The 20,059-nt window shown below is 47.1% G+C and overlaps 1 protein-coding gene across 3 annotated transcripts in view; it reads right to left on the reverse strand.

The window, feature by feature from the left end:
• The window catches only part of MAGI3 (membrane associated guanylate kinase, WW and PDZ domain containing 3), a 64,744-nt gene that overhangs the window by 23,942 nt on the left and 20,743 nt on the right, over nt 1-20,059 (reverse strand). For all 3 annotated transcript variants that reach the window (XM_086627438.1, XM_086627439.1, XM_086627440.1), the window contains exons 2-6: nt 8,044-8,160; nt 6,094-6,213; nt 3,735-3,944; nt 2,282-2,456; nt 1,355-1,434 (exon numbers count right to left, since the gene is read on the reverse strand). In XM_086627438.1, the coding sequence (XP_086483564.1) occupies nt 1,355-1,434; nt 2,282-2,456; nt 3,735-3,944; nt 6,094-6,213; nt 8,044-8,160 (702 nt within the window). The remainder of the gene's footprint in view (nt 1-1,354; nt 1,435-2,281; nt 2,457-3,734; nt 3,945-6,093; nt 6,214-8,043; nt 8,161-20,059) is intronic.

Raw genomic sequence — 20,059 nt, forward strand, 5'->3', positions numbered from 1 at the left:
CAGCACAGGCCGCCTGCCCTGCCACGGCGGCGGAAAGCGGTTCTGTGCTGCTGCAGCCCGACTGCTCTCGCAGCCGCGGCGAGCGGGCTGGCAGCGGCTCGCGCTTGGGCTGCCTTGGACTTCCCTACATCAGTGGTCTAAAATAAAAAATCACTTGTTTTATATAGGTACTGAAAATTATATGTGAAAAGCTCCTTTTTAGGGCAGATTCAGAATCTGGTAAGATGGTGCCCAGCAGCAGGTCGTTACCGAGTGAAGGTGTTCAGCAGTTAACACAGAGGTCCCATTATGCTGGCTTCACTGTTCTAGTTATCTTGACCATCGAAATTTAAATATTAGAGTAATGGATGCAGTCAGGTAGCCAGACATTTGGAGGATAAAATTGCTACATAATCTTGTTTGAGGCTGCCCTAAGTTTGACAGTAACAGGAATTCTCCTAGTGCATGACAGCATGTTACCAATTATTAATACCAGCATCACTCCACCGGGTTTGACAAAAGACCCAGTGGCTCTATTCATTTAAGTGTTGCTCATTTGGATATCCTGCATCTCTCTGTTTAAAGTGCTCTTTTTATCCTATGGTGAGCTGCACACATGTTTAATAAGCAGCAGTACGCGCCCATTGCTCCAGCTGGCTTCGCTATGAGCTCCTGATTGTTAGGCTGTGCAATTTAGGAGAACAACGGGCTATTCTGAAGCTGCCTCAGCTTTTGTAACGTGTTGGGCACTTGCTGAAGACAGAGCTATTTGGTACTCTTTTCTAGCTGATAGATTGTGTGACTATGCAGGAAAAGGTTGCAGGAATTGTCTGTAGGGCCAGTCACGAACCTGACCTGCAAGTCTTGAAGCAATAGTGAAGAGTTGAAGAGAGTCAGATTGTTTCTTCTACTTATGCATTCAAATATTGTATCATGTCACGTGCAATAGGTATCATTAGCAACAGGTATTACACCTTATCTTCTTCATTAGACCTATACTCTAACGCTTACGGACCTTCTCCTCCTGCTACACTCCTCCCGCACAATTTCCAGTGAGTTCGTCACTAATATACACAGGGTTCTCCCCAGCAATGATGGTTACTGGAACAAATATCTCAGCCTGGTCTCAGGAACGCAGACAAACCCACGATTCAGTCAGATTCTGTTACTCCAGGGAAAATACAACATGGACTCTCCCAGTCTTATGTAAACTCCTGCTGCCAGCACACTGGGGACCCTCCACACCACACCGCCAGCTCCAGAGCCGTGTGTGTCAGGAAGAAGCTTCTTCAACAGCAATAATGGGTCATATCCAGCTGTGACAAACTCAGACATTTATCAGTCACAGGTGACAAATGAATTCTGAACATCTCACCTCCATCTTCACAATCTTCAGGAGCTTTGGCTTTCTTACAGAGCCGCGGATCAAGCCACGTGGTTGTCTTGGTGTTATGACTGCAGAGCAGAATATATCCCATTAGAAGAAAACTCTGACTGAAGAAACTTTGCTTTACTTTAACTTTTAAATGTTTACTACCATGAGCAACTGTAGCCTTTAGATAATGTGACTTTTATTTTTGCCTCAGTCACATCATAAAACTCTAAAAGAAGGCAACAGTGATGCTCTGAGGTATGAGCACACCGGATGCTCTTCCAGGACAGATGTGAAACATTAGAGGTACCAACACTCTCCCCTGGCCCCAAGAGCTCATGTGAGAACATTAGCTGTTTCTACCTGAAAGGAAAAAAACATTTTTAGCCTCTTCTTATGCTTAACTCCCAGTAAGGTTTTTGCTTCCTTTAGAAATTAATAAACGAGGCTGTTTCACATGGGCTCTTATGAGCTACTTTCCTATCCTGGGCTTTAATCTGTGCTATTTGTATTTTTAAGCACACATTCCCAGCCAAGGAATGTAAGCAGCGAAGAAAGAATAACCGAGCTCTCGATTTCAGAGAAACTAGACATAGTGAAGGTTTATATGACGTTATACCTCACCCAGCAATACCCACCCAGCTTTATATTTTGTGAGGCACAAGACTCCTATTACAAACAGACTGACTTTGCCCGTGGAACCATAAGGCTTTCCTGTGCGACAGCAATTGTACCAAGTATGCAGCACAGATGATCATCAGTAAGGAATGAAACTGTAGGAATATTTATTATGAAATATCATGCAGAAATAGAAGCAGTAAGAGCAGGAGAGAGGTGTTAGAGCAGCAGGCAGCTTCCTAAAGGGCAGCCCATGAGCACTTCTCTCCTCCCCAGGGCACAGCCATCCCTCCGTGGTGTCGGTCTACTCACTCGATGAAGTAGATCATGCCGGTGTCGGTGTAGGCCATCTCCCAGTTCTTGGGCAGGGGTTCCAGGGTTTCATCCCTCGACAAGTAATTTCTGAAGTCCATGGAGCTGCTTGTCTGGTTGTAGCTGGGAACAGGTTTCATCCAGTCAGGAGAATCTGAATGTTTTTCTTTGTTTTCTGCAGTTGTTCAGGGAAAGTGTTACTATTTGTCAGATGTTTATGTTGCTTCTCACACAGAAACACCCTCTTAATCTGGCTACGAGTGGATGTCGAACACGTCCCTGTGTGTGATGTGCATTTTTCCACTTTTTTTTTTTAGCTACGAACTTTGAAAAGCTGACATGAAACCCCTGAACTCTGCTCTTCTCCTGCCAGACAGAATTAACCTCGTATTCTGTGCCTGAGCCCACGCTGGAAGCTCAGCGCTGGCAGAAGCCCAAGCTGACCGCGCTCTGCTGCCGTCCCTGCGCAGCCAACAGCGTTTGCGACGCCATCGAAGCCGCCCCCAAAACCCCACTAACATTCCTCAAAGCACCAGAGTGAAACGCAGAGAAGACCCAAGCTGCCAATAAAACAATCACCACCCTCCCACGAGCCATGACAAGAAAAAGCTCCTGAAAATCCCCACGACGCCCCCCGCTCCATCCCAAGGCTGCGCTCAGTGCCCTCCACCATGTCCGTGGCCTTCACCACCCACCAGCCTGGCCATGGGCCGCTCTCGGCCGGGGGCTGCCGGCCCCGAAGTCTGCAAGATTAGGGCAGGTCTGGTCAGTGTAAGCCTGTCTTAAGCCCTCCCACAGGATCGTCTGCGAGTGCAACGTGACCGCTTCTCTCCACCGCCAGTTCTTCCCCCCCGAGATGAGTAACCACGACAGCGCAAGGCGAAGGGCATCCCGCCCATCTCCGAAACGTCCGACCAGACACCGGTCCAGTCTCAACACTCCCTGCTTTATTTCCCTCCACAAACTCCCCTCGAGGCAGTTTCAGGTTGTGTGACAGTTCCCTTCACCAAAATCATCGGAACATCCCACAGCGTGAGCCGGTGCAGCCCCTTAAACCAATCGCTTCGCTAAAATCTCCCGCACACGAATTCAGTAATCTCCTCAAAATTAAAGAATAACATTTACAGAGCATGAATTATACTCTGCAAAGGATTCCATTATTTGAAGAGTGGATAAATTTTTCCTTCCTCCTCATGACACTGGCCGATACCCAGCACTCCATGTTCTCTACTGAGCAGTGCATTTCATGATGCAATTGCACATCTGGCTGGAGAACAGCTGTTTCTTTTTAAAACATAATTTCAAAATTGAGTAAAAATACCAGTTTGAATAGAAAACCACCTTCAAACTTTCCCCAGATTAAGGAGGCAGTTCAAGCAAACATGAATGTTATTCGTATACTCCTCATCCGTTCCTACAACACTTCGGGGAATTCCTCCCCTTGTCAACCAACCTATCCCTCCGCTGCCATTCACTGCTTCCTTTTCCTCCTCCTCCTCCTCTTCAGGGAGAGAACTGTCCATCCTTTGCATTTTGCTGACAGATGTGGTTCTTTTCCTCTGTGATTCGGTGTCAAAGTCATTGTCAAAAAGAACTTGATCCACTGGATCGGGCTGGAAGGGGCTGGGCTCCGCCGGAGGCTTCGGAGTGCCGTAAAAGTTACCTGGCAACGAGACAGAAATGAGGATCACTAAGCACTGACACTGGCTGGAAGCTCTGCAGTGGCAGCAAGGGGCTGACTGCCCCGTAACGTGTTTGGTGAAAGGCCTGAGCTGTAACCTGTAAAGAAGACACCAGCACTATCACCAACCAGTCAGCAGTCACAGCCTATTTATTCCTGCACTGTCCTTTGGCCAATGATGCTATTGGACATCAGAGAACAAGAGGTTTAGTTCAAAATTTCTAGCCTGCCACATGGTTTAAAGGAAAAAGTCGGATTTGTTACTTTGCCTGGAATTCACTAATGCTCCTTACAGAGACATGGGGAACAGTCCGAGAGAAGCAAAACAGTGAAAATCCATTTTTCTTACTCTATATACTGGTTAACTGATGAACAGTAACACGCAGCAACAGAAACACATTAAAGTAAAAAAGCAAATTAATTTTGTACAGAAACATGAAGCATCTATTTGCATAAAACCAGTTATAAATAATTGATTTTAAAAGTACAGTCCTACAATTTTCTGACAATGCACTTGGTAAACAAAGCTGTTTATATAGCTTCACCTAAAAACGATTCGTTCTTGAGAAAAAGGAACAGATTTTTACTTCAATAGCTTAATCTAAAACACAAAGACTAGGAATCATCTGCTGTTTTCTGGAAAAGAATTTCAGCAGTTGACCTCTCTCCTGACTGCTCATATGATTTTTATTAGGGAATTGAGCACACAGCGAGAAAGCTTCCCAGAATTCTTGCTGGGGTAACATTTAGTGGCTGGATATGGCTTTGACCAAGTAAGAAATCCTTCTGAAAATATCAGCGAGGGCGAGGCTCGGGGCAGTGACAGCCAGATAAGGGGAGCTGAGGGAGAAACAAAGTGCTAGTTTAGTCTAAATTTGCTTAGGAGATTTCCATAAATACTGTAAGACGTAAAACGAGGAGGTCCAGAGCCTTCCACAGGATTTTCTACTTTGGACATTTTCTTTTTCTCTTTTTTTTTTTTTTTTTGGGGGGGGGCAGGGGGGACAAGGACGGAATCAATCCAAGTTCATTCAAGTGCCAGTAAAAACATCACCTGTCAAAGAAGTCCTCTAGATGCATTCTTAAAGTTGCTTGAATCAAATATACGTTGAACATATGTGGAACTCGGGCAGGTCAGGCAGGTTTATAATCTGGTAAATTCCGTTGAGCATCAATGAAGGCTGCACATGCTCAGCATTTCCGAAAATTTGGCTGTAATTTAGCTGACGTCAAATACAACCACATGTTTGAAAAAAATCTAGCCAGATCGTATTGCAGGTTTTATAAACTCATGTACAAAAAGCAACGTGAGATGTTTGCAATTTGTTCTGTTCACCGCTCAACAGTAAGAAGCAACCAGGGCACCAGAGACCCCCGGGCTGAGCCAGTCCGACTGGTACCTCCTCCCTCCCACTTTAAACACAGGTGGGTTTGGGTCCATCCCCCAGCCTGGAGTACAGGGATGTGAGGAACCTTGAAGTTATCGCTGATGGCCACTGAGCCCTTTAAAACAAAGCAAAGCAAAGCAAAGCAAAAGTCCATCACAGGATGGCAGCTCCACGACTCCTCTGGATAACCAGTTCTTGACGGTTCACCAACTTCACTACAATGTTTTTCCCCATCACATTTAACAAAAACAACGCTGCTACAGATTTGGACAACTTGGTCTAGCACTGTTCAATTTTTCATTACAAAATTCTTTTTTTATCCCTGCTGCATCAGAATTTCCCTTGCCTTCTGTCCTTTTGATGTGCACTTCCGAGAAGAACATGGCTCTGTTCACAAAAGTTTAAGCAAAATTGACTGAATTCCATTAAAACAAAACTCTACCAAGCATAGACAAACATTTTCGGAATGCTTCCTCAAAAACACAAAAGGGAAAATAATCAGATTGCATTAAGACTGGTTGAAAGGACAATTTGTGATTTACTAGAGACCTTCAAAACCAGACACTCCTCCTCTTCACAAGCACTCCAAAAATAGATTTAATATTGCCACTCTGCTAGTGTAATGACCATCAATGGGCAGGAAAAGTGGCACCTCCTGGGTACAAGGAGCTACACTTAAGACCAAGATACTGGACACGAGTACTGGGTCCTTATTCCCGCTCCATCAAACGTCATCAACGTACCATCATATGTTCCACTTTCTAGCAAGGCTCCGCTTTCTTCCAGTGCTTTAAACTGCTCAACAGGAATGAAATTATAGTCTACTCCAGGGACCTCCCCATCTCTGGGAGCCCTTGTAGTGCCTGAAAAGACAGAGAAAACACTCTTGTAAGATACTTACGTGCTGCCTGCTTACCAAATGCTGCCTGCTGTACAATTCAGTAAAAACAATACATTTTTGGATCTTCATACAACGATGATGTCACTCCAGTAAGACAAGAGTCAAAACACCGGCGAGCAAACGAACGATAACGTATGAAAACTAGGCCAATAAATTAGGCAGGAATGACAGATCTGGTATTGAGGAAGGAGGAGAAAAAAAGCTGGGTGAGGTGGTAATTAAGAGAGAATTCTTTCTTATGCTCAGTGAACCGAACACTTCCTCTGCGGAAGCCGACGCTGCTGGGGCCAGGCACTCGCCGCCAGGGACTCCGGGCAACTGCGTGAGAGCTGTGGTGTTTCACGCAGCTGTAAGGGTGCTGATGCCACCAGCACCAACTCAGGAGCTTGTAACAAGGTCAGCATGACCAAGCACATTTGATTTTTGGGCCACCAAATCCATAACTGGGCACAAAACCGCTACTGCAACCTTACAGTTCAGAGCACGGTTCACCTACGCTCCAAACCTTAGCTACAGGTAAGCTTTTCCAAAGTAATCAGTAAATTGCTGTGTTAATGCAGCTCTCAAACTGTTCTGTCTGTAAATACAGGCCTCCCATAGTCATCAGAGCTTAATTAAAGCTCTCCTGGAAAGGACTCCCCTGATTCATTACTGCCTCTAACCTAACAGCATTTTAAAGGCACACGTCAGTTTTTTTCAGGCAGCAGCACAAACAAGAGCTGCTGGTAAACAAACTGCCTTCCACTATTGGCATCTTTTAAGAGAGTCAAACTCTTGGGCATGCTCAGCATGATAACGATGCTAAATTGAGAATGGAATTCCTGTCGTTACAAAAACGTTAGTTGACAAACGAGTTTTGAGTGCAATGAATATTTATATACGATCAGAGATGAGCCCTTTTAATCAGTGAACCTTTGAGATAAGGTAAAGGATGATCTTGCGATAATTCAGAAACGAAACGGCACAGAAGGGTGAGAAGCTACGACGGGATATTTGGCAGCTGCCAGAGCGCCCTGTACCTCGAAGGGTGCTTTCCACAGCCCTGCCCTCGCCGGAGCAGTAACCCCTGGGCACCTTGCTAAAGGCGAGTTAGCACCTGCGCCGGTTGGACCGGGAGATGCTGGCAGATGCTCAGAGCAGAAGGGCTGGCACAACTGATGAGACAGGTCCATCCAGATTCTCTGACTAATTAGTTCTTGCTGTGACGCTAAAGTCTGTCCATGTGCTGCTTCTTCCTTTTCTTTCTGGGCCACGGACCCGCTCTCCCTCCTGCTGCCACCTCCGTGTACTGTCTTCTCAGGTTGGGCAAACAACAGTTCCGCTGTTCCTTCTGCCATCGCGACCCTTTCTGCATGTAGCCCCTCTGCAACTCTCCTTCCAGCTGCGTGACAGCCTAACGCGGAGACCCTCCACGGCCTCAGCTTCCTCTTCGTGCAAAAAACAATACACTGACACAAATCAAGATGTGGCTGCACTGCTGCATCATACCGAGGAAGGTTGATTTCCCACGGTGGCTGCGGTTATTCTACGACAACATTCCGATGAGCAAAACACAGATATTCCTGAAACACTCTGAGCTCTGAACGCTGAAGTTTCCGCTCTTCGGTCAGTCCGTATCGGCCGTACCCTTTCATTGCAACTTCGGATACGAAACCTCTGGCAAAGCCAATTGCAGGGGTTCCTGCTGCACTGGGAAACTATAAACCAGATTAGGAGACGGGCACCTAAAGCGCCCGAATTACGCGACAGTCAGCAGCAACAGAGCAAACGAGGCTGATCTTTACATACTTACAAGGGATGGTTCTCAAGTAGAGGTTGTCTCTGATCACTTGCTGGAGTTTATGGTCTATCGAGCCCTTCTGGAACTGAAGGCTCAAGTAGTGGCGCAAGTCTTTGTTGATGACTTTTCCTTAAAAAATAAAAACAAGATTGACTTGTAAAAATTTAGCAGGATCTCGCAACAAGATTGGCATTTCACTGCTACAAACATTTCAGAAAAAGAAAGCAGCAGAAAGAGTTGGGTCATTTTAAATAAAACGACCTGAACGAAAAGCCATTCCATGCTGCCAAAGGCTGACCCTCTGCTGCTGCAAACTGGTGCAGTGATTTTAAACACAGCTGAGCAACAACCATCCAACCTCAGTGTGTCCCAAGCAAGACAGTGACCGTATCCTGGAATTGTTTGGAAATCAAACAAAAATCAAATCTGTTACCAAAATTAACAGTCTCTATAGACAGGAAACCGCTTCAAAATCCAGCGGTAATGCTTTCTGTTCAATTTACACCTACTGGCTGGGCACCCCCACTCGATGTCACATTGGAATCTGCATTCTTGATATTATAACAAGAAGATATTTTCTTTTTAAAAACACTGCATGACAGAAGAGAGGGTTTTTTACCATTACTCCTTTGCAATACTTCTGTCAGGTATCGTTAGCGAATCTGTCACATCACCAGATAACCACGGCCCCTTCAGCACACAAATAACTGAGCTCTCCTACTCCTGCCTCATCCTTCTGACAGAAGGGTACAAACCAATCTTTTGTCCCCTGTCATCTTCCCAGAACGCACATTAAACAGGGCTCAGTGACCTTGACAAATGTAAGTCCGTACTGCAGCAGAGCACTCAGGGCTTTAGGGAAAAGGACTCGGTCTTTGTCTCCCAAATGCCATCCAGGAGATGGGCAGTCGCAGGCGGGCGCTGGGCCATCACAACAGCGGGAACAAAAGGTGGAACAGACAACGGCTCCTGTTAAATTACGGCAGCAACAGGTTGAAAACTGCTCCGACCCGCCGTGGGAGCCACTCTGACGAGAGCCTTCGGAGCCCGGCTGCTGAAGAGTCCACCTCAAAAGGCTGCGAATGAAACGGGGCACAGATCCACCCCAGACACAAAGCTGCCCCGCACCTCAGACTGAGACGACTGGACCTACGTGAAATGTCGAGTTTGGAAAAAAAACAACAGACCGAAACCACCTAAACCCAAAATTCCCTCCACCACCAACCAAGTCTTCCCAGCCGCGTGTCACTGCTGCAAAGCTGGTGGCACGTTTTGGTAAGTTCGTACTTTCCCATCCCTTCTTGCCCAGGTAAGGGCAGGCACACACCTCACGCTCATCTCTCAAAGGTGTCTCCGGCTACCGCCGTTCGCCAGCCGCAAACCCTATTTCAGTTGGCACCCTCCTCCCTCCGAGCAAAATGACGACATGCCAGAAAGGATTTAAAAGTGAACCCAAGATTACCTATCAGCCCCCTCTTCAAGGTCTGTGCTGTCCATACATCAACCAAAACTCACCCAAAACCACCCTAAGCCCCCAGGCAAACAAAGAAAAATCCCACCACCACACACATGCCCCAGGCACACCCAGCGCTTCCCGGAGCTCCCCGTGAGGCCCATCTCCCACCCTCCAACACTGCCATTTGTTTTAAAATTACGTCCAGAAACACAAAAAGCACTCTGCAGCATCGAGGCGATGCCACCGTGCCGTCCCCACAGCTCTCCGGGAGTCCCACGAGCGACAGTAATTCCCACCGGGGCGGGTGGGGTGACAGCCCCGTCCCCGACTCCTTCCCAACACGAACCCCGCGGCAGCTCTGCGGTGCTCCCCGCGCCGCCGCGCTCTGCTGCGGTGACAGCCAGCCCCCGGCTCAATTCCCCATTTTGCCATCATGAGCTGTTCTTTATAAAACTTTGGATTTGCTTCCTGCAGCATAACGAGCAAAACATGTCACAGAAAATGAAAACAAATGGTGTAATCTCCAGCAAGAAAAATATTTTCCATTTGTTACTACAAATCACTTTATTGTTTGTAGACAAGATGGTTTCTCAACATTAAAAAATGTTTTACCACTACACCAGTCCATCCACCTCCCTGTCGAAGCCCCATCCGTAGCACCGCCTTGAACACCACCAGCGTATTTCACTCCGGCAGATCCACACACGCGTGTTCCACTCCGGCAGACGGATACGGTTGTTCGCTACGTTCGGAGCGTCGCACGTCAGAAAAACTTGGCAAGAGGTGAAACTCTGCACTGGATGCAGAATTGCAGAGACTTTATTTATTTGCTGATCTCACCCTCTTCATGTTTTAAAATTGAAAAGCTGATAAACCTTTTTCAATAAATATCAACTCAGTCCAAAAAACGTAAAAGCAAAGCTGCTACTAAGGAGATGCCGACATTGAGGGGTTAAAAACCTCAAAGATTGGACTATCCGAGACCAAGACAACTAAATTGAAGATTGAAAGGATTGCCTGGGGAAAGGAGAAGGAAGTCAAAGAAAACAGCGGGCAGAGAGAGGAGGACAGAACGGCACAGAGGGAACGTGTGCGGCAGAAAGCACAAAACCCAGCGACAGTCAGGAGCTTCGGGCGACCTCCAGAGCTCGTTCTTACGCAAAAGCCGGATGTTTCTCCCTCCAGCAGCTGAACATGCTCCTTGACATCGTTTCACGAAGGCTTTTAGGAGAACCTCATGTATCAGACTCTGCGGAACGACCTAATAAACGTCGGGTTGGTGTTTGTTGTGCCGCTGAGCTGCCTCTGAAGGATGACACACGCAGCACAGGGGCCAGTCAAGAGGAATAATGCGCTTTATACCCGCCAGGTTCCGCACCATGAACAGGCACAAGCCCCTTGTTTTCAGCTTTAATTTAAATTAACCACAAAGGAACTGTTTAAGCGAGGACGTGCACGCTGCAGCTCGGTAAGGAAAACTAAGTGACTGCAGAAGAAAAAAAAGGCTTCGGTGCCACTGCAGCAGAACACGGCGCTGGGAAGGACAGAGGCAGCACAAGGGCAGGACGACGACAGCTGTTTACACACCCAACCTGTCGTGGAAATGCCAACGTACACGTGTTGCACGAGTATCCTCACGGTGCTACTAGAACTCGACACAAGGAAGTCAGTTGCTAAATCAGCAATGTTGGTAAAACAGCAAAGCTCAAAGTTGAGAGATGCAAATAAGTTCTAAGAATTCAATCTGTGATGACTTTATGTTGCTGTTCGACAGTAAGTCACAGCAAAATAACGCCACTGGTATTCCTGGGGAACGCTGCTCGGATGTGGAGCATCTGCAACATCCCCCACAAATCACTCTGAAGATCACGTGGAAATTCTCCACTTCGTCCCAATGCACATTTTATGCAGACAGACATAGGTGGCAACTTTCTGGAGGTATGGCACAGCGTACTCGCGGGAGCTACACTCCGAAGTTCCCATGCCAACACCTCCTGGAGACAGTGGCGTCTATAGGCTAACAAGGAGCCGCGGTGCTTCTGGGGGAATGACTGAACACACGGCATTCTTCTTTCAAACTTTTCAAAAAATACTGTTAATTACAAAAGCAATTTTTCAAAGTAGAAGTTTCCTAAAAGCACATGACTTTCCTACTACACTACATAATCCATTACTAGGGTTTATGCTGTCCCTGTAGACTTTAGCACAAAAATGTATTTTAAGGGAAGGGATGCAAAGAGAACCACATTCCCTTTCTTGCAGTAAGTTTGCACCAACCCTGCCCACAGCCTCGTGTGCTCCACGCATGAATTAAAGGGTTAAAAAAGTCCCCAAAAGCTCAGAGCGAATGGAAAAAAGTGCAGGTGAGATCCTGTGACAGGATTTTGTTTTCTGAACGGGAACAAGGCAGAGGGGAAATGCAAACCGGATTTCACAGTGTAAGTTTCAGAGTTTGATAAATGCAAGCCGGTGCCGCGCTCGGCTGCGTGGCGGGTCCCACAAGCAGCGACTGCACAAGGAACCTCCAATACGAAAATTCCACGTGAAGCAGAGGTTAAGGGCTCTAAAATGGCTTTGCTGGAAAGCAGCTAAAACAGGGGTTAGCAGGGTTCGTCAAGCAGAAAACAGTTACTGCTTAATTACAACTGAAGTTAATCTTAAGTGATCTTTAACGTGACTAAGGAAAAACCTTTTAAAGACACGTTCAGCTGCACAAAGCAGCTACGTCGCACCAGGAAACCAGAGTTACAATTCACTTTATGATATTCCTCAGCAACTACTCACACGTGATAATTTAACACGAGTTACGGACCCAAACACACGCGTTCACTGAACACAAGAAATTCTTCCCAAAAGCATGCAGGAGAATCACCGTGTTCCCGGAATACAGAAAAGATGGAAGAGCCCAGCAGCAACGCAGCCGTCAGCACGCGCACTGCGGCGCTGCCCACCAGCAAACCCACACCTACGCTCCCAGCACGAGAAACGTGTGGGAGGTTCAAAATATTCCAGTTAAAGAAGACAGAGCAGCATTCTGAGAATGTCTGACCCAGTCAGACAGGGCAGTTTTGCTCAGCTTGTGGGGCACAAACACCGATGGGATACTGGGCAAGAATCTGCTTTTCCTTCACCAAGGAGGGCTGAGGCTGACCGCGCCGAAGGCTCCACGGACACGCTCCCACGCAGCACCTCCCCGTCCCTCTGCCAGGTAACGGGTGCAAGAACCTAAGTGTGGACTCTGCCCGCTGCAGAGAGGAGCTCCCCAGGAAAATCTGGGCCACTAAGTCAGTCGAGATGAGCACCGTGTCTGGGCCAGCGATCCGTCTGGGGACAGAGATCCCGGTCCCGCTACGGGCTGATCTCCACTCAGGGCAACTTCTGCTCGTTCAGTGGGGAACTGCTGCCTGTCAAAGGGTGATCAAGCATCACTTTCTAAGAGACAGTGGAAAAGTCGTGAGAAAATCGCCGTGTTCAGTCCACGCACCACCCGGCCCTCACCAGCCGCTGTGGAGTTAAGCTGCTGCAAGGATGTTCAAAAGACCAAAAGCAGATAATCATCTCAGGAATGTGACACGTAGGCTTCTGCTCGTTTGCCTTTTAATGAGACTGGAACAGCAGTAGGTCCACACTGCTCTGCTCCCTAAATTAATCACGTCCTTTGATTGCCAGATCCGACATCGGAAAAGGCCAACCGTTGACTAACGCAGCAGAGATTCTCCGAAGGGCTGCAGTGGGCAGGTCTCTGGTGGGACACCGTAAGGGCACCTCGATTTGCTGTACCACTGGTAGGGAGCGACGTTTGTCCGAAAACAGCCATCTGTCACAAGGCACAGATTTCCCCGACAATGAACGGGAACAGACGAGGTAAAGAACGAAACTTGCTTTCCTAGAACAAACGTGGGAGAAGAGCCAAACATGCTAGAAGCTTATTTCTGGATGTGAAATGCAAATGATGTATTTTACAAAGACAAAACAAAAAAAACCCTTCATATTATTAAAGGGCATGAAAAAAGAGCAAAAATATATTTTAATCTGTTCTGGCCATACTGACAGTCTTCTCCCCTTCTCCCTCAATCCAGGATCACTTGTAGAGCTTTGAGTCCAGGGCAGACCCACAGACATCCAGAGCCAAACTCCTGTGAAATGACTGACGCTGTTATCAGCAGAGGCGGAATCGGGAGTGACTTGGGAAAGTCATTTGGTGAGCGAAGGGAAAGCCCTGAGGATGAGAGGCTGATGAGCACAGATGAAACTGAACTGGACTATCTGGGAATACGGACAGGTACCAAAGGAGGTATGATGAGTCAGAATAATGCTGCAGGGAGAAAATATTTTTAAAACGTATTTTGAATTCCTTGGCAAGAGGGCTCACTAAAGCTTTCCAATATTCACTAAGATTACAGAATCTCACCAAAGCCTGCTGGGCTGTGCAATGTCCCTCTAATAAATGTCTACAGAGAATAAATTATTTCACTGAAGACAGGGACAGCAAAGATATTTTTATTAAGCCATACTGCACTCTGCAGCCACATGAGTGTCCCCCACAAAATACTCGGGCAACGTGAACCTCCGCGACTGGAGCCACCAGCACAGGGCAGCACCAGCTGCGACACGGCCGTGGGAGGTGCGACCACCATGCACAAGTGAGCAAGAGGCTCAGGACCAAGCGGGGCGAACACGGAGAAGAGAGAGGGGGAGAGACGTGGCCTCGCACGGCTTCTGCCTGCGGGAAATCCAAACCAGTCTCGTTACGCAGTTCTTCTTACGCAGAAGTTACTCCAGCATCTGGAGAAAACATGTTATAACAAAGGAAAAAGAGTATTTGAGAAATTATCAAAACTTTCGGGCAAAGGACATTTCAAGAGAAGTCCTTTACCCCGTTCTTTGAGACGTGCTTTGTTCGCAGCCCTGCCGAGCACACCCCGGCTCTCCGAGAGCCTGCAGGAGATCGCTACCCGTTTGCTTTATTTTACCGCGCTTGTTAATTGCATCACATAAGGACACGGAGGAAACACCAGCCATATGGAAATCATTTCCCTCCTGCATGGCAGTGTCCTGCAGATACACGCAGGAGAAATTCAGGCTCGAGGCAGGTTTTTACAGGTGAACCTGACCTGCTCTGCGTTCTCTCGAGCTGTCCTGCCCACCGTTTCCCATGCAACGCGTCCAAGAACTGGACAGCTAATAAATACTGAAGAACAGCTGCATGTATGAGACTGATTTTCCAAATCCCTACCAAATACTCCAAGGCATACAGTAACAGGACCAAGCGGTACGGGTGGGAAGGCCCAGAGCACCGGCACAGGACGGAGGAAGCGGGACTGGAGGAGACCTCGCCGATGTGCAGCAGGACCTGCCCGAGCAGCAGAGGAAGGAATTTAACTTCTCCAAGTAGCACAACTAATCTGTAAACTTTTAATGACAATAGCAAATCCTGTTTCTTTGTACTGAAGAGAAACCATGGTGCAGAGCATTTGCTGATTACCATGCTGTGAAATAAAGGTTGTTAAGTGGCTAAATGTTACTAGTGTCAATCTTCTTTAAAGAAAATTGAATTAAGGATCTTTCATGTATCTGAACTACAGCTGTGTCATTAAAGACATTCTGCAAATTCAGAAAAAGTAAAGGGTAAGTATGTCAGATTCATCTAATTACATTAACATGATAGATGCAGAACAATTCATAGAAGAATTTTCATGGGGTCTATTGTAGAGAAAAAGATCTCATGGCACTTCATAGCCACAATAATCCATTGAATCAGAGTCATTTACCAGTTGAAAGCTGAAAAATATTAGAAAGGTTTACTTTGAAAGGCTTGTTTAACTGTAGTTTGTTATACGTTGTCCAATAAATTCTTAGTAATACATTCATATTTACAGAAGCTACGGTGAAGATAAGCCTTAAAGTACTAATAAATTATTTACCATAGCATTCAAGAGACTGAAAGTGTTTTACAGTACTTCTGAGATAAACAAAAAACTGTTCCTCCAGAGTTGAGAAATAAGGTTGCCACAAACCTCATCAGAGTACGTAAATTCCACTTTATGTTGGGGATCTTGTTATTTTTGTTAGCAATACAAAATACACTCAGAAAACACCAGTAACTATGAGTTTCGACTTTTTAAGCCTATAGATTTAGGAGATTGCTCATCACTAAAAACCAAAGAGGTGATCAACACAAGCCTTGACAGGATAATGCCTTAAGATCTTCAGTCAAGGTGGTGACTGATTCAGGGAGACAAAGTCTCAATCCTCATTCCTGGACATCACACATACCGTGTTGTCCTGTTCCCTCGGAATCTTACAGGGTTGGAAGCGTTCTACCAACAACCATCCCATTGTTGGTAAACCTATGCAAAACCAGGTTGGCTCTGTGTTTGCTTATGAACTTCATCATTAAAGCATTTCAAGTTTCGAGGATAACTAAAATAAGCTTTGGAAGGTATATCCCCAAACAATCTTTAAGAAATATAAAAGGCATTGGCAAATAACGCATTGTTTATTCTGAAAAACACTCAGAGCTGAGAAGGACAAGAGATGAAATGTAAACAGTGGGAGCCTTTATGTAATCCTCCAGGTTTTTATTTTTGGCAGTGTAGAAGCAGCGAAGTCAACTGTAACAGAAGCCTCTGGATTGTGAATAGCCAGGGCTGGGTCCCTCATCCACTGTGAAAAAAAAGAATACCTATTGTTTAGTGCAGAAGGAAGAAGAAAAAAAATATTTGCAGAACATGGATGACATTTAGATGGAGTCTTCCAGTGCCATTTGGTTGGTATATGAAAATAACACTTGTTACCCAAATAACAATTGCCTCCGTTTGCAAATAGATGCATCATAGTGGGCTGAATCTTGGAAGCAAAGAACAAGAATCCAGCACTGTGAAATCAAGAGGTTTCTAAGAGGAAAGAAGCATCTTCTACCACCCCCCGAGCCCATCGCCCCCAGAGCACGAAATGCCTATGGGTGGGCGGGGGACGCTCCCCGTGCCCACGGAGGGGAGGGCAGCTCCCGCCTAACCCCAAACAACAAACACAGCTTTTCTTCAGACCACCTCAAAGCAAACGCCTTCGGCTCACGTGCCCGAACACACCCGAGCAAGGCGAGCACCAGGAATGCTCAGCGCAAAGCCCGGGGCGAGAGCGGCACCAGCGCAGAGCTCCCGACAGCCCCGTCCCTCCGTCCGGCACTGCCGCGTCTCCGCGCGGGCACCTGCAGCCGGAAACATGGGGCACCACGGTCACAGCATCGCTTCGGAATGGCAGAAAAGCCGTAAATAAAGACCAGCTGCATTTGGAAACCCGTAGGTAGGACACCGACAGATACGGGCGCTACTGGACTCAAAAACACGAGTGCAGGTACGAGGCTCTCCATCAGCGCCCCGCACGACTCTGCGGAGACCCATCTATCTTTCCATGGAAATAAAGCGCATACATTCAGTGGGGTTAACATGAAAGGAAACTCACATGTAAAAAACCAAAAGGAGATGGTGAGAAATGCTGGTGATTACTGGTGGACCACACAGTTCATTGTTCTTCACTGAAGGCTACTTTTTCTCCTCTGTATCTCGTTAGGTCTACAGACATGCTCAGGCTGGGCAGGACTCCGCGGAGTGACAGCAGACGTCACTTCAAGTTGGTTTTACGCAGCGCATCGGTAGCAAAAAAGCTTGCACAGCCTCATACATTTTCTGCCGACAACCGTAAGGATTTTTAAAACAAAGACCCTTTGAGTGAAGAAGCTCAGCCTTTCAGATGCCAGCTTCAAGCACAGCAATATCAGGTACGGTTACAGTAACACATTGCACACACACCAAAAATCAATTAACCATGGGAGCAGCCAGGAGAATTGCCAATGGAAGGGTTTTCTCTGATAACGCCAAGTATTTTAACGTACCATTATTAAACAGGAGAACGGAGGGCACAAAGAACTGTGCAGCTGTTTCTGATATAAGATCAGACACCGAAGCAGATATGAGTAGGACTCAAATGATTTAAAATAATGAATGGGTTTCAAATAAAACGCAAACATAACCATTTCCTTCAACTTAACAGTGGGGAAGAAAAATGCAAAAGAACTTTCCGCAAGAGAACAGTTTGACCTTTTATATTATATATGGAGATTTTCCTTTCTTCTCTTTGATTTGGTATTTTCTTGAGAAGAGAATGAAGCGCTGAACAGATGAACAACCTTTTGCCGATTTATAAAGCTTTCCTATATTCTGCGGAGATATTTTAATTCTCTGCTTTTCTCAAGACCCTTCCCCACACCTCACTGGGGGCAGCACGGACCCCACCTATTTCACGGAAAAGATGGAGTGTTTTACGACCTTCTGGAACAACTAAAATTCAAGACACTGCAGAGCATTTCGTTGTCATTACTGTGGGGCGGTGCCTGGAAGCAGAGAGATGCGCCCGGCTCACAGAACAGTATTCTGCATTTTGACACCGTCGCGGTGGCAGGACGAGGGTCAGTGAGGAGCGACTGGGCGGGTGTCACCCTCGAGCCGCGGCGGCGCTGAAGCCGTCCCCCTCGCAGGTCCGTGGGAAAGGCACCCTTCCCGCCGGCTCCGGAGCAGCCGCGCTCGCCTCGGCCGCCGCTCTGCCCCGTCCTCCTCGCTTGGTAGCGCTGCCCACAATGCTCCATCCGCTGAAATTCCCCCATTTCCATCTCAAATGAGGCGTGTTCGTGCTGATGGTAAAGAACACGAATCCAGACGAACTGCCCCGTGTGAGCCTCCACCACTGCCAGGACAAGGATTTACAGGGATGCCTGGAAAGCTCACGGAGCGCAGCCCGGGAGCCTGAAACACCTCACCAAACACAAGGTAGACTTGCACGATCTAACTCTGCCTTTCAAAGTAAGGGAGAAAGGCGAAGCGTGGGAGGCAGCAGGTTGGGACATCACGACAGCAGATGAATACAAACCCGCAGAGTGGGACAGAGCGTGATCCCATCAAACCACCCCGCAGGTGATGGGGCCCGTACGGCGACACGCAAACGGACACAAACGTGTTAACAGAGCCTGTCACAAACTACAGTTAGAGCTTGTAATATGCAAAATGTCAAAAAAAATAAAAACACCAGGTTGTTTTAATAGTAGCACTAAGTACTTCATTAAGGCTTCCTAATTATGCACTCAATCCCTTGCTGAGTTGAAATCACTGTGCAACTCACTACACCTACGGAGGCTGTCTGGCACGAGTAGTATCTGCTGCTGCAACGCTCGTACCGTGAAGTTAAATACAGACATTGGGGCCACGAAATCAGAGGCCTCTGCAGCTGTCAGAGGTTATAACAGTGCATAAAACATTTAGTCTGCTCTTAACTGAGCAGATACAGAACCCAACACTCCAAAACAAAGATTAGAGCCCTGAGCAATAGAGGTGATTTTCCTTGGGGTAACTGCCTTGTTTTTCCCAATTTATAAACAATCCTTCATTCTTTCCCTTAAATTTAAAATGTGAAGTTTTACTTTATTCACCATAGAGGAAATCATTTACTGCGACAGCAAACCAACCAATTTGCTCTACAAAGCACAAATACCGTTCACAACCAAACAAAATGTTACTTGAGTCCCAAAACTGTTCCAATACTAACGCTTCCCTGTGAGCATCTCCAGCTGATGTGCAAATCCAAAGGTACCAACATTTAACGACTCTCGTTTCGATATCCCACACGGGGCACTCGTGCAGGTTTCCCTACTGCAGCATTCAGCCCTCCTGTTTGTCCTAACACAGCATCCCGTTTCGGACGCTGACGTACGTATAACGTACCGTGTCCTACTGCCTAAGCAGCGTGCAGCTCCGTAGAATGACACATTTCAGTCCCATGCCCAAAGAAGAACGTCCTTGCAGCTGCTCCGTGTTACACAAGCGAGTTAATCTGCCTGGGACTTGGCACTGCTTTCCCAGCATAAGGGCACACGTTCACATGCCAAGACCTTGGTGTTTTTTTTCCTGCATGTTCCGATTAGAATAGAACTTATGCAAATCATAGGTTTATTTTTAGCCTGCTTTCCATAGGAAGCAAGACATGCAATTACACTCTGCATAATTTCTAGGCCCACTAACCTATTTCAGTCTGGAGTTTGGCAGAGCAGGAGCCTGACAAAGACACTCTGTTCATAACGACGCTGTACGTCTGTTCTCCTGCAACGGAACAAACCTCTTGGGTGACCAACCAACGCGGGCAACAGCAAACGTGCCACCCTTCGGCTGCGTCCGTGAGCGGCAGCGCAGGGGCCGTCGTAGCTGGACCCATAACCCCAGTTTGCACAAGAGCAAACTGGGCTCCCAAACACTGCACCCGAGCGCCCCTGCTTCGCATGGCTTTAAAACGGAACATTTCATAGAATCATAGAATGGCTAGGGCTGGAAGGGACCTCAAAGATCATCCAGTTCCAACCCCCCTGCCATGGGCAGGGAAATCCTCCACTACTCCAGGGATTAATTAATATTATTAATTAATATTATTATTAATATTTCTAACGGTGCGGTGCATTCCCACCTGCTGGCCCGTGCGGAAACGTCACCGATGGGCTCTGCGGGCAAACGGCTCCGCTGGGCCCTCAAC

This window comes from Tauraco erythrolophus, chromosome 27 (assembly GCF_009769465.1).
Source record: "Tauraco erythrolophus isolate bTauEry1 chromosome 27, bTauEry1.pri, whole genome shotgun sequence".
Taxonomy (NCBI): domain Eukaryota; kingdom Metazoa; phylum Chordata; class Aves; order Musophagiformes; family Musophagidae; genus Tauraco; species Tauraco erythrolophus.